A 15,462-nucleotide genomic window follows, 5' to 3' on the forward strand; every position below is an offset into this window, starting at 1 on the left:
ACTATTATTATTTATTTTAAATAACTGGTGCAGCCATCTATTAACAGAATAAAAAATATATAATCCACACTAGCAAAGACTCTGTTTTATGATTTAATTCAACTAAATCTTTATATTGTAACATATTTTGTTATCAACTGAATGAAAGAGTATAAAAACAAAATATGAAATGAAATTGATAAATTTGAGTAAAAAACAAATGCATTATGAAGATTGAAACATTTTTAAGTACTTGAATTAAAATTTCAAATGTCTCTTAAGAAGTTATATTTTTAGATTAAGGTAAAATTAAAAGGTATTTTTTTTCAATATTTATTTGGATTTTTTGTTTTCGGAATGCTTTTAGTAATAAAGAATGGGAACGTCACCTTAATTGTAATAGCAATAAAAAAAATTGAAGTTTAAAGTAAAAATTTTAAAGACATCAATTTGCATATTTTAAAGTTTTATGAAGTAAAATTAATGAAAAAAAACCCCTATATTTTTATATATAAATATTTAATTTCAAACGAATTTTTGGGAATAAGAAATAAACTCTGAAAATTTAATGTTTTTTATAAGAAAATAAAGTATTTTTTTATAACAGTGAGTAGAAGTTCATTATTGCTTAAATAATATATTGCTTTGATGAAATGTTTTTTTATTTATTTTTCTTATGTCATTTATGGCAATCTTATGAATATTCTATTGAGTCAATGAGTGAACAAAAGGGAACACAGTATTATGAGTAGTAAATATATTTTATTCTATATATTTATTGCTGCCTTTTCTCTATATATTATTAAATGCTCGTTAAATACTATTACAAAGGATTGCATAAACATATTTAAATTTAAAAATCATTCTCTATTCGGGTTTCCTCTGGTAATCCACCAGTCATTGCACATTTTGACATCAAATAAAGATTTTCGTTAGTCAAATATTTTAAAGAAATGATCATTCAACTCTTAAGGAGGTATAAATTTCTAGTGAAAAGGCAGATAATAAATATTTTGAATAAAGTATAGTCACATACCCTTTATGTAATCCTTGATTAGTTTTGGATAAATTTGAAGTAGTCACATTTTTGAAATGCCATTTCTCGCCATTTTCTATCGCGTAGTCATCTGACAAGGAAGGACAGGGAGGAGGCGTTACTCATTATGATTAGTATACTGCGCATGCTTGAAAACATGCCTTGAGGGATCATCCTGTTTCCTGAGGATTCACAGGCATCCTCACTCTATACACTACCAATTCTCTAACCAAATTTCGTCAATCACGAACCTCTGAAATCCAAACAAATTGGAAAAGTTGCCAATAATTTTTCTCTAATAAGATATTATATTTCTTAAATAAATGCAGCAAGCTATATTGGTAATTGCTCGTAAGTAAAAAATATTTAACCGTATTCAGTGCAAAAATAAGCACCCGGAATCTTTTATCAAAAGTATAAACATGTTCCTAAGGACTGATGAATTCGTATGTTTTACGATTTTTAATTTAATTTAATGATTAATGTTCAACTTTAATGTGTTTCAATTAATGAGAAAAACATACTTATTACATGTTAAAATCATATGCTTATCATGTTATTTTAAACTGATCTAGTTAATGTAAATACAATTTACACTAATTATTTATTTCAAAATAATATTTAATTTAAAATTAAATCTTATGTATTTGTATTGTATTTAAAAATATTAGTTTTGTGTTAACTAAAATTTTGTTTTTCGGTTCTCTCCTGATAAAAAAAAAATATGGTCTCTTCTTTTTGAATTAGGACAAAAATAACTAATAAGGTTTTAAAGACCAACATTTTTTGCAATAAATAGTTGATGTTAATATATTATGTAGTTGAAAAACGCTTGTATAATTCACCCATAGAATGTTGATTTGTTTATTCGCTTATTGTGTGCAATTTTACTTTATTCTTTATGCATTATTTAAAAAAAATGTGTTAAAGAATTGAGTATATTTATTATTATCAACATGAATATTTTTGTTTTGAAGGTTCCAGAGAGTAAAACATGTGAGCAATAGTGCTGTACATAGATTTAGCTTTCCGCCGCGCCTCTCACAAGATTTTTATGTGAGCCGTATCTTAGACTTACCACAAAAAATTTAAAATACAGTAGAGAACCAATTATCCGGGATGCTCAGGACCATCGCTATCCTGGATATCTGAATTTCCTGGTTTTCTGGATTGACCAAAAAGTGTCGTTAATCGATGTTTTATCGATCCCGAAGTACAAGGAAAAAGTGTAATGCATAAAGTAAGAGAAAAAAGAAAGATACTCCAAACTTTAAAAAGAAAAAAAAATGGTAGAAATATAACACTTAAAAGAAGAAAAAAAATTTCAAGTTTAGACAAGAAAATCAAGTTTAAAAAATACAAAATTCTCATATTTATTTTTTAAAAATAATTGTAATTCCTAGATTAAATAATATAAACAAAACCAATGATTAAATAACGCAATATATTTCATACCTAATTATACGGGCGGGGGGGGGGGGGGGGAACGATAAAATAAAAAGAAAACTTATTAATCTAAATAAAAACACTTGAAAATTATCGAACCGAAACCATAGTTAAAAAAAGCACTAGCATAAATATTAAAACACGGAACAAGGCAAGATCAAAACGGAATTTAAAAAAAACAACACCTAATGATAAAATTTATGAATAAAAAGAATTTATTTATTGAGTGCGAAATTTATCGCGAAAAGAAAAAAAATCAAACGTAGTGGAATCAGAAAAACAAAACTGCAATCTGCTTCATAAAATAATCCCATGTTTAAATTAATAAACAATTCTCCTTTTATTTTATTTGTTGATAAAAACAAGATTTTTAATTACAGCAGATGTGATTCCACACCAGGAAAAACTTGCAATTGATACCGCACTTCCAAAGAATGAGAATTTATTCAAAAGAAAAAGATTTTATTTTTATTAGTCGATGTCAAATAAATATATTTTTCTTTTTCTGTTCACAGATATGCATGCAATGCATTTTCCCCACCCCCCTCGTAAATCAAGCAGAAAACGAAATCAGCATGCCACACCCTTGAGTTTGATTGAGGGCCTAAAGGAAAAAATAAAACATTCCTCCCATCCCTGCCTTCAAGGTCACGGAGGAAATGACGTTTCTCTGGGTAAACGGGGAAAAGAATTTTCCCCTTCCTTACATTTTCCTCTACTCAACTTCAAGGATGAGTCCAATTTCCGCTTTTTTCGTTCTAGTTTAAAATCGTTCTAGTTTAAAATGGCGGGAAAATCAAGCAAAATTTTTCCCGGTTATCTGGATACCGGATAAATGGTTCTCTACTGTAATATAAAATAAAAACACTATTGTTAAGCGATATTAAGATATTTATGATTATTAATTTCAATTTTTTTAAGATAATGTTATTTGTAATGGTGATGAAAAGTTTAAATTTAGAAAATGTTCTGAATTGAAACATTGTATATACTTACCGTATTGAAATGAAATTTATCTTAATAATAAAAGAAAAACAATACACTATTTTACAATAATTAAATTTAAAATCTCATTAAAAGTTATTAATTGTAAAAAAAATTAAAAAATATCTAATAAATTAAAAGCAAAAATATTTTTATTGAACTCAGGAATCTATTTTTTCTGGATCAAGTCCTCTCAAACCTCATGCCTCCCACACCAGTGTTGTTATTTACGTTGCTGGTAAGCAGTAGAAAAAGGAATACTCCCACCAGAAAGTTTAATTCCAGTTTATGTTAAATTAAGAGTTAAAAACAAATTTTTGAAATTGAATCTTATAAATTGTATTGGGAAAATCTCTGTTGCGATGTATTTTTTCACAATAACCACTAAGCTTTGGTGACTTCTGGGACATAGCATGTGAAAAACAATATATTACAGAAGGGGACCAACTTGAAAAGCATAAGTCGTAGCTACCTCCAGTTAAGCGACATATATTTAGTTTTCGCAAGTTAAGAACCCTTTTACTACTTGGTGAAAGTAGTAGGAGCAAACTGATACTGATGCAGAATTAACCTTATATTAATTAAATTGACAAAACTTTAATACAATTGGAAGGAAATACCAAAAATTATTCTAATATGATTCTATTTATGCATGTTGCAGTATGATCCTTGTGCCATTTAACTCTAACCTTAAAAGCTTACCAACTTTTAAAATGATAATTAAATTGGTTTTTGGAAATTTTATGGTAAATTCTTAAACAATATCTATTCATTTTGTTTTTGATAACTGCTCTTGATTTTGACAATATCAGTGTTCTCACTACAGAGCGAGAATCTCACATATTTTTTTCTTTTCTCACAATGAAGAATGATGCTGCGAGAAATTCGCGCATTCTATAAATCAATTTCAAAATTCACGAATTTCTCTCATTTTGGAGAAAGCTTCGAATTATGCCATTTAAAATCCGTTTCACTTTTCTTCCTATATCTTACTATTTTCAACATCTGCCCCGTTATCTAACTTCCCTATTTACCAGTATTGTTCAGAACCTTTTCAAACAACAGAACACAACCACAGAACCCCTTTCAGAACACATTTCTTTGTAACCACCTGTTTATCGTAGGTAAGGTTTCTTCAAGTAAGACATTCAAATTTTTTATGTGCTAATGTAAGATGGACAAATACCTTGTAAAGGCAAAATCTTCTTTGATAATGCACCAAAAATATTCAGTGCTTTAAAAAATAGAAGATGTTAAAAATGTATTATAATTAAAGAAATGATTTTTTTTTCAGGAGTTTTTGTGTTTTTTTAGTTTTCAGAAATCTCACTTAACTTTTTGAAATCTCACCCTGTTTTTGAGAAAGGGTGAGAAATTCTCACCCATTTTTTTTCTATGATGAAAACACTGCTATATCGAAGCAATTGCATGTGAGAAAGTAAAACAAAAACATCAGAAAAAAGGCAAACTGGAATAGTTTGTATTTCCAATGTCATGTTTTGTAATAAAGGGGGCAGGTAATCAACAAAAAATTATAAGTTTAACAATTTTTTTTTGTGCTATTACTTGTAAAATAGTTTTTTAATGATGCTAGTAAACTACATAATTTAAACATTTTACTACTGTATTTAGAAATAGGTTCCCTGTGAAGTTGACTCTCTTACTCACATTAATATTTTTTAGTAATTTCATTTGTTTCTTTCGGTTTAAAATTACTTAATAAAAACTCTTTATTTTTAGGGAAGCAAGTGCCATAATCTTTGAATAACAAGAAACTCTTGCCTTTTCTCTTTCAAGTGAAGTATGTCTATTGAAGCCTCAAGAAATAAAGTAAAATTATTATTTAATCATTTTTATTTCCTTTCTGTTTTATGCATACAAAAATTTTTATATCAAATTATCAATCATTCAACTGAGACTTTTATATGGTATTGCAGATATTTCTTTTCATTTACTTTTTTAATCATGTTTTGCTTTCCTCAATTTTACTTATGACAATTTTTATAATTCGCTTTTTATCTGATCTATTTTTAAATTTAGTTTATATGTCACTATTTGAAATCATTTTTATGCTAAAAATGCTTTTGACTAGTTAGATAATTAAAAAAAAAAAAAACTACATGAGAACTTATTCAAAAAAGTGGATGTGGTGACCTTGCCTACTACAACTCAACACTGCCAGCCCAGTGTCCCCTAGCAATGAGGAACACAAAAAACTAATGTTTTCTTTTCTCTTTTTGATTATTCTCCTAATTTTATATATATATATATACATATACCAATGCTCTGTCTCTGTTGTTATCGTTGCTTGTTCAACTATATTTATTAATATTCAAAACTGTTTATTATATAAATTTTATTAAAAGTAGCGTGTCTACTTATTTCTCTCAACAATCATACCTCCACAAACTGGTGACCTCGGATTTATTATGAATAGCAACTTGCAATGTTGTATGAATCTGGAGTTTATTCATACACGTACAGGTTTTTAGGTACTTTCAAGTATTTACTAGAAAATATATGTGTTGAAAAAGATAACTTATTTCTTTTATATCTTCAACTGAAACAGGTATCAATGTAAGGTTTCTTACCTGTTCTTCAACCCGGGCGGTTCGTATATAAATAAATCAAAATAATGACCACAAACTCAAGAAAAAATACTCCTTCGAATTTGTTAACATGTGTGTATTAACAGCACTACAGAAACAACACTATAAAAACGACATGATCTCTTGATCGCCAGTAACATAAACATACTCGTCTGCCAAAATTGTTAATTAGTAAAAGTTCTAGATCTCGTGGCACCATCTAGTTTGTTTTCTAGCATAAAAAATGGTATACAGTTTTGAACAATATGAGATGCATTGATACAGACCCATCTATAAAATACACATAAAGTAGCAATGAAGAAATAGTTATAGACTATGAACTTAGTAACTTTAAGTGTAATGCTCTTAAGTGTAAGTCATTGTTCATGCAATATCTCAGATGTTTTTATAATGTAACTGTTATACAAATCACTAAGAATGGAATGTTTTCGTGCCCATATTTCAGTTTGAAAGTAAATTTACCCTATAAGCTTCAAATATGCTTTATACATTCTCCTTCATTTTTTAACCCTCTCACCTAAATTTCTATTCTTCTACATTGTTAGTTTAAAGTATGGAAGAAACTGGTTACATTGGAAGAGCTTTTTTTTTAAAATGTGTCCTTATATTTACACTATCAAGCATAATAAGTCTTGCAGTTCATTATAATTGTTAAAGATCCATTCATTGAGAAAAAGACTGCAAGATGGTGATGAAGATGATAATTGCAGAAAATAGAAATGCTACAAGTGGTATAAAGGATTAAATATAAAATTGTGTTCTTTAATTTAATTTTTTTAAGATTTCATATATTTTCACTTTTAATGTTACCATTTTTTCTATCAATATGATCTATTTCTCATGAAGAAAGATTTTTGCCCAATTATTTCTTTTTTATAAATTCAGGTATTTGTGATTATTCAATAAATTGAAATTTAGGTATTCTTTGTTGCCTTTGTTCTATTTTGAAGTTAATTGGATTTTATTTTTAAAAAAATGTTTCGAAATCGAAATTATTCAGTTAGTTTCATAAGATTTGTTTGTTCATGCATAAATCATAGAAGAGATTTTGAAATGTAGTTTATTTCATTTAGGTCAATGGTATTAACTCTGATGAAATGGAGGTTGATGAACCTGCACAGAAAATTGTACAATTCAATCCACTTCCTCAAAGAGTTCCTCGTTTAAACAGAAGAGGGTTTTATATGTCATGTCGAGATAAACAGGCCAAGTCTCCTTTAGAAAATGTTAATAGTCAGTAAGTACATTTTTTTTGTGAAGAAATATAAATCAAATAAATTATAAAGATTGAATAATTATTTTATCAAACTTTTTAGGAAATAATATAAAAGAAGCATGATAAAATAAAGGTTATTGTAAAATAATAAAATTATTGTAAATATTTACTAGAACTAGACTAGACTTTGACTGATTAATGCCAAGGTTATGACAAACATTGCAAATCTGACTAATGGATAACATGAAAAGTGTAACGATACCAAATAAAGACTTCTAAAGATTCAAATTATAATTCAACAAGGAATCTTACCTTGTTCCAACCTGTCCTTACCCAGTATTCTCTCCCCAGTCTTTGGTTGTAGATAACTAAATTAACACCTATACTGAAAAATACTTTGCACAAAGACGTTTAAGAATTATATTTAAAAATCATAATTAAAAAAAAGGAAAGTTGTTCTCAACGAATTCTAAACTACAAAAAGAATCACAGATTCAGCAAGTTATCTGCAGAAGTAGGTAATTTTAGGTGCTAAAGAAGGGAACCTTTATATTTACTCCTGATCCTGACAATGTTTATGTTGTAAGAAATTATAATAATTTGTTACACAGTTTTTGTTATTTTCTTATTACTGAACCTTTAAGAAAAACCTCAAAATTTATTATTTCTCGGTAAAAGAATAAATGTAAAGCTGCACCTTTAAAATCTTGCATTCTTCTTCAAATTAGAAATCAGAATGTGCTGACTTAATCACAGTCATAAGGTTTAATTTAAATTGTTCATGCAGAGTGCAGTGATACCGTCGTGCACTAAATATGTCAGAAATTGTTAAAAGGATACAAAAAATAACCTATGATACTTCCCCTCCCACGGGTAATTCTCCAGAGTGGAAAAGAATAATAAATAGAACTCTAGCAGATTCAGGTAGGTAAAATTGAAACTAAACTGTAAATATGTTTATATCAAATTTATTTTCCGTCTTTATTAATTGCTCAAGGAAATTAGAAAACTCTGAGTATCAAATTACATTGCTGCTTTTTCTTGATGAAGGTGTTTCATCAATCCTAATTAAAGGTCATAATAATCGAAACATAACTCTGGTTGAAATGTAGCACTGTAGATTGTTAGTCAATAAATGAAAAGTAATCTATAGAATATTTTTAGCTGAGTTAGTAACAGATGAGATCTTTAAAGCTGAGTTAATTTGTTAATAAAATAAATATTCCACATTTTCAAAACAAATTTTACAATTTACTTTTTGCAATTTATTGTTTTATTTTTTTAAAGACTGATTATTGTAACTTTTCTATTGTCAAGTTTTAATAAATATTGTCATTTATAGCTTTAACTGATTTAAATTTGCATTTAAATAAATTTAACATACTATTATTTATCATGTGTTATTTTGGGTTAAAAAATGTGAATATTTTTTATACAAGCTCATTCTATTCAAAATGAGGCTTTTCAAATTGGCTCAATTAAAAAAAACTTCAAGAAATCAATAATTTAAAAAAGATATTTTTTCGTTATATACTGTTATTTTACAGTTAGCTTTTGGTGTTATATACATGTTGACTATTATTTCCTATTTATATGTTTTTGAAACAAGTTTTTAATCAGGTAACATCTTATGCAAGCCCACTCTTTCCAAAATAGAGCTTTTCAAATAGTCTCATTCAATAAAAACTTTTAGAAATCAATAATTTGTTAAACTATTTCCTCATTATATACTGTCATTTTAGAGTTAGCTTTTGGTGTTATATCCTTTTTGACTTTTATTTGTTATTTATATGTTTTTGAAGCGAATAAAGTTTTTTGTCAGGTAATATCTTACTGCTTCAGTTTCTTGGGATTATTTATTTAATACTTGATTGCTATTTCATGTGTTTCTCTTTTAATTATTATTCTTTTTTTTTATATATAGAAAAGACACAGTGTCGAGTACTTCAATTAAGTCTAAGGCAGCTAATCAAGAAAAAATTTCAACACCTTTAAGCAATAGAATAATCAAGCTAAATATTTCAAAGAAAAGTCCCAACAGTGAGACTGAAAAGTGTCTTAAAAGAAATGGTAATGATCAGCAAACAAATAGTGTAAGTAATAATACTTTTTTTTTAATCTCTTTGTTTCTCACCATTATTATTTGATATTTAGAAAGTCTCACTAAAAGAACTGATATTTTTAGTTATTTTCACACTCATATTGTAAATAGATAGGACAACTAATTTCATTTATAAACATTTAATTAAGTGTGTGTATGTTTTTTTTAATTATATGAAAAGTTTTTAGTTTTATAACTTTGTTTGGTTACTCCAATATCAAAAGGGTACCTTTGTTATCCTCTTTCAGACACTTTTGCTTGAAAGAGATAAATCATATCTTATAATCTGTATTAGAATTAATTCAATAGCATAAATTCAAGTTTTTTTTTTTTTTTTTTTTTAATTTATGCACTGAATGGGTATATTTTAAAAATTATTTTGGAAATTGTAAGAACAAAGCAAAAGGGAGGCTAAATTTTAGTTTTAACTTTATCAAGAACAATTGGCTGGCATAAAATATATTTGTATCTCTAGCTTTATCAATTGCTAGATTTGTATCTCTAGCTTTATCAAATATTTTCCAGTGGTAGTTTATTAATGTATGATTCTTGGTTTAAAAAGTTCAATTTATTAGGTTTTTATCCACCACTATTTCTAAATAATTTGAAAGGTTATATGATTCGCCACTTTGTGTTACTTTAGATGTGCTATGCCATCTATAAAATAAGCAAAATTAGACAATTATTTGCAAATTTTAGTTTGCAGTTGTTTACCCTTTTTTTAATAATTATGGCTCATCCGGAGCAGTTGGCATGTCTGCTATGATTGAGTTTAAAATCCTATATTAACAAGTTAACCTTGTAAAAATGACCCTCAAAGATGTCAAATGTGGAATAAAATTTATGTTAGAACTATGCAACTTTATTTTTTTGATTTCTTATATTTTATTTCTGTGCTTTTTTTTTCTTTTCAATTTTCGAACTGAATGGGTATATTTTAAAAATTATTTTGGAAACTGTAAGAACAAAGGAAAAGGGAGGCTAAATTTTAGTTTAAACTTTATCAAGAACAATTGGCTGGTATGAAATATAATTGTATCTCTAGCTTTATCAATTGCTTGTCGATGCTATGATTGAGTTTAAAATCCCATATTAACTAGTTAACCTTGTAAAAATGACCCTCAACGATGTCAAATGTGGAATAAAATTTATGTTAGAACTATGCAGCTTTATTTTTTTTGATTTCTTATATTTTATTTCTGTGCTTTTTTTTTTTTTTTAATTTTCGAACTGAATGGGTATATTTTAAAAATTATTTTGGAAACTGTAAGAACAAAGGAAAAGGGAGGCTAAATTTTAGTTTAAACTTTATCAAGAACAATTGGCTGGTATGAAATATAATTGTATCTCTAGCTTTATCAATTGCTTGTCGATGCTATGATTGAGTTTAAAATCCCATATTAACTAGTTAACCTTGTAAAAATGACCCTCAAAGATGTCAAATGTGGAATAAAATTTATGTTAGAACTATGCAGCTTTATTTTTTTGATTTCTTATATTTTATTTCTGTGCTTTTTTTTTTAAATTTTCGAACTGAATGGGTATATTTTAAAAATTATTTTGGAAACTGTAAGAACAAAGGAAAAGGGAGGCTAAATTTTAGTTTAAACTTTATCAAGAACAATTGGCTGGTATGAAATATAATTGTATCTCTAGCTTTATCAATTGCTTGTCGATGCTATGATTGAGTTTAAAATCCCATATTAACTAGTTAACCTTGTAAAAATGACCCTCAAAGATGTCAAATGTGGAATAAAATTTATGTTAGAACTATGCAGCTTTATTTTTTTGATTTCTTATATTTTATTTCTGTGCTTTTTTTTTTTTTAAATTTTCGAACTGAATGGGTATATTTTAAAAATTATTTTGGAAACTGTAAGAACAAAGGAAAAGGGAGGCTAAATTTTAGTTTAAACTTTATCAAGAACAATTGGCTGGTATGAAGTATAATTGTATCTCTAGCTTTATCAATTGCTTGTCGATGCTATGATTGAGTTTAAAATCCCATATTAACTAGTTAACCTTGTAAAAATGACCCTCAAAGATGTCAAATGTGGAATAAAATTTATGTTAGAACTATGCAGCTTTATTTTTTTGATTTCTTATATTTTATTTCTGTGCTTTTTTTTTTAATTTATGAACTGAATGGGTATATTTTAAAAATTATTTTGGAAACTGTAAGAACAAAGGAAAAGGGAGGCTAAATTTTAGTTTAAACTTTATCAAGAACAATTGGCTGGTATGGAATATAATTGTATCTCTAGCTTTATCAATTGCTTGTCGATGCTATGATTGAGTTTAAAATCCCATATTAACTAGTTAACCTTGTAAAAATGACCCTCAAAGATGTCAAATGTGGAATAAAATTTATGTTAGAACTATGCAGCTTTATTTTTTTTGATTTCTTATATTTTATTTCTGTGCTTCTTTTTTTTTTAATTTTCGAACTGAATGGGTATATTTTAAAAATTATTTTGGAAACTGTAAGAACAAAGGAAAAAGGAGACTAAATTTTAGTTTAAACTTTATCAAGAACAATTGACTGGTATGAAATATAATTGTATCTCTAGCTTTATCAATTGCTTGTCGATGCTATGATTGAGTTTAAAATCCCATATTAACTAGTTAACCTTGTAAAAATGACCCTCAAAGATGTAAAATGTGGAATAAAATTTATGTTGGAACTATCGAACCATTTTTACACGCAGAGAAATTTAAAACGAGATCCTCTCTCTTGCATGCTATTTAACATTACATTGAAAAAAAGCAATTAGAGATGCCACTATAAATACTAGAGGTACAATTATCCAAAAATCTGTATAAATATGGGCTTATGTAGATGATATTGATTTCATAAGACATGCCAAACAGGCTGTCTAAGAAGCTTTTACTAGGCTTGAAGCTTCTGCTAAAACATTAGGTTTTATTATTAATCAGGGTAAAACAAATTTGTGACTATCATTAATCGGAATTTTGAGGTTTTACCCGTGACTAATGATTAGGTATCAGTCAGCTCTTATACCTGAGAAAAATTCTTACAGTTAATAATGATATTGAAACAGAAATTAATAACAGGATAATGATGGCTAATAGGTGTTATTTCATTTTGAGAAACCAACTGAAATCAAAGCTTTATTTCATTAAAAATAAAATTAATTTATATAATAATTTAATTAAATCTGTATTACTTTATGGCAGCGAATGCCGGCCCCAGGGACAGAATTTTTTCGAGCTATCTGCAGCGAAACTCTCTAGCACTAATATCTTTCTGCAAGATACTTTTAATGATAACAAACATATATGTTACTAATTTAAAATAACAAAAGCACTGTGTTTACAAAAAAATTTTTTTTTATTTTCTTTAATTGAATATGTAATAATTTTTTATTCTAATATTATGAATGGTATTGTTGCATTTTGTTGGGAGGGAATCCACACAAATTATTTCCTTCTTCGCATTTTGTAAATAATCATCACCATACAAAAATATTTAAAAATCATGAAATCCTTTGTCAAAAAAGAAGATTGAAGACGAAATCACCCAAATCGGACTATTCAAAGAGGGGTTACTCAAATTTCGCGTTTCGTTTCGAGATTAGGTTGGCGTAATAAAAAATATTGGATTTAAAAACCGTGGAGAAATTAATAGCAATAACTGCCAAAAATTTCATAGAATTATTGCCTTAAATGGCAAATACTCTAATAATACTACTACTGCATGATTCGAATTTTCTATATTGTTTGAAATATATCGGGATATTTAAAACCCATGTGAAAATCAATAACTATCAAAATTACCATCGAAACACTGCATTGATTTGGGATATTATTGGCGTAAATTGAGTGCATCACAAAGTGATTATCTAAATGCATGATTTGAATATTAGGTGTAAATTTCTCTAGAAAAGAATACTAAAAATTTAACTTTTCAAAGGAAAATCTATCTGCAAGATCTCTGTAACCTTCTGCAACAATGTCGCCATGTTGCTGCGATGCTGGCCTTTAAATAAAACTTAGAACAATAAACTACTAATGTTTAAAAGAAAAATACCCCTTTTCGGAGCTGTTAAAGAAAACAGTTATTGTCAGATTCAATAAATATAATTATGAATTATACAGAAAATTTAAGTAACAAAATATTATTTCAGTTATTAAATCCTATAGAATAAGATGGTTGGGTCACATCTATAGAAAAGATGAAAACAACTTGGTTAAGAAGCTGACTTTTGGAAAGTTCACTGGAAATTGAAAAAGGGGTAAACCAAACGCCAGATGATTGATTCTGTGAATAAAACATCTTAAAACCATGGGAATTGATAAATAGAGGAACGTTGTGTTTGATCCAGTCACATGGAAACAACTAGTTGGGACAGCTCTGCCCTCTACTAGGCTGTCATGCTGATGGAAGAAGAAGCTTTTCTTTTTCCATCGACCAAAAATTATTCATTATTGGTGGAAATAATCAGGATTTTTCAATTATTATTAAGAACTTGGGAGTAATTAGTGATAACTAAAATTTTTTGAACTTAAGTGATAAACAGATTTTCCTGTCATATATACCATAAAGATATTTGGTTTCTTTATGACAGTGAACCAGTGTGTTACCATCTCCTGACTTCCACTGCTTGTACAGAAAAAAGCTTTTTTTATTTCAATTATTCATAGTAGGGAAGTGAAATATAAAATGTGGTTATCACTTTCTCTATCTTCTCTCTGTGTAACATCAACTATTGCTAAATTCAGAGATGAGTTTTTTCTGCCTTTAGGCAAAATTCTGCTTTTATTTTTTCGATTAATAGAATAGATAAATTCCTCCTTTTCAAAGAGATTCCACTTTTTTGAAACCCCATGAAAAGGATTAGTTATTTAGTTTTTCTTACCTATGCAAACCGAAGTTAAATGTACACATTGTGACTTCTATTCGTCTAATTGATAATCGCACATTACAGTTCATATTTGTGATTTAAAAATCACACATTGAAATTAAATTGAGAATCACAAAATTGAAAAAAATGTGGATCAATATCTTTTATCAAAACGTTGATGATATTCTATGAAAATATGCTTCCTATATACATTTTTCTCTCTCGATTACCTACCATGTATTTTGCACATTGTATTTTGGGGTTTCTGCTTTCAGCTTTTTTATTAAACTCCTCCCTGTTAATAGAACTATGGTTATTTCTTTATATAATTGCTGACTGTGTAAATTATTAATGTTATTATTAAATTATTCTTTTTAGGAATGTGCTCAAAAACCTCCACCAAAAAAGAAACATAAACCTATTACTTGGCCATGAAAGATCTGTATCATATAAAAGTCATTGTAAAAATGTCTTAATTGTTTAGTTTTAAATTATTAATGTTTTTGTTTGTGTGGTATCAAATGAATAAGTTTAACCTTTTGCGGCCGGTTTAAATTTATACATAATTGTTATACTTGCCAGAATTCATTTCTGTTAGATAAATATAATATGCAGGATAATAAAAGAAAATCATTCTTCATTTTGAAATTTATAAATCTCCAAAGCCTATAGGCATAAGTGAAAAGTATTGTTCAATACTGAAAGATCTGTATGGTTTTTTTTTTTATTTAGGGGGCTTAAAGCAGATGTACAATTGGAACATCTGCTTTAACAGGGTGCATAGCATTTTTAAAAAGTGCTTAAAGGTGCTTATTTTTGATTTTTAAAAGCCCTTAAAAGTGCTTTTTTTCATTGGGTGTTTTTAAAAAGTGCTTAATTTACCCTTTTTCAAAATTAGATTTTTCCTTTACTATGTTAATTATCCCTTCGAATTATGCAAAAAGACACTGTTCACATTGTTCTATTTAACATTTTCACAATTAATTCAACCACAATCTATTTCGACGTATTGTCAGTCCGTAACGTATGAAAACACCATTTGTTTTACATGATTCAAAATTTCATGATTTTTGACAATTGTCAAAAGCAATGCCAAAAGTTTTTTTTTTCTTTACATGACGGTTAAAACAAGATAAAACCGTAAATTGTCAAGAACTTTCCAACCCTACCTAATTATGGTATTTTTTAAAGTGCTTAAAAATATTTTTTGAGTGCTTGAAAAGTGC

At 27.5% G+C, this 15,462-nt stretch overlaps 1 protein-coding gene across 2 annotated transcripts; it reads left to right on the forward strand.

Moving 5' to 3' along the window:
- Positions 1 to 1,393: 1,393 nt before the first annotated feature.
- Positions 1,394 to 15,163, forward strand: LOC107437350 (uncharacterized). 2 transcript variants are annotated; one of them, XM_016049322.4, is made up of 5 exons: positions 1,394 to 1,595; positions 5,186 to 5,275; positions 7,128 to 7,291; positions 9,195 to 9,363; positions 14,615 to 15,163. In XM_016049322.4, the coding sequence occupies exons 2-5, from the start codon at positions 5,249 to 5,251 to the stop codon at positions 14,669 to 14,671; spliced, it is 417 nt and encodes a 138-aa protein (XP_015904808.3). In that variant the 5' UTR covers positions 1,394 to 1,595; positions 5,186 to 5,248; the 3' UTR covers positions 14,672 to 15,163. The 2 variants fall into 2 exon arrangements, with proteins under 2 accessions (XP_015904808.3, XP_015904807.3); XM_016049321.4 differs by having other exon boundaries at positions 1,394 to 1,461.
- Positions 15,164 to 15,462: the final 299 nt, after the last annotated feature.

The sequence above is a fragment of the Parasteatoda tepidariorum genome, chromosome 4 (genome assembly GCF_982258835.1).
Source record: "Parasteatoda tepidariorum strain Cologne lab strain chromosome 4, Ptep-v5.0, whole genome shotgun sequence".
Lineage (NCBI taxonomy): Eukaryota > Metazoa > Arthropoda > Arachnida > Araneae > Theridiidae > Parasteatoda > Parasteatoda tepidariorum.

What these genes read in the sequence shown, in the direction of transcription:
- LOC107437350 (XM_016049322.4), top strand. Translation starts at nt 5,249, where the DNA reads ATGTCTATTGAAGCCTCAAGAAATAAA. An exon ending in TTGAAGCCTCAAGAAATAAA is followed by an intron (nt 5,276 to 7,127) that starts GTAAAATTATTA and finishes TATTTCATTTAG; the next exon opens with GTCAATGGTATTAACTCTGA. An exon ending in ATGATCAGCAAACAAATAGT is followed by an intron (nt 9,364 to 14,614) that starts GTAAGTAATAAT and finishes TATTCTTTTTAG; the next exon opens with GAATGTGCTCAAAAACCTCC.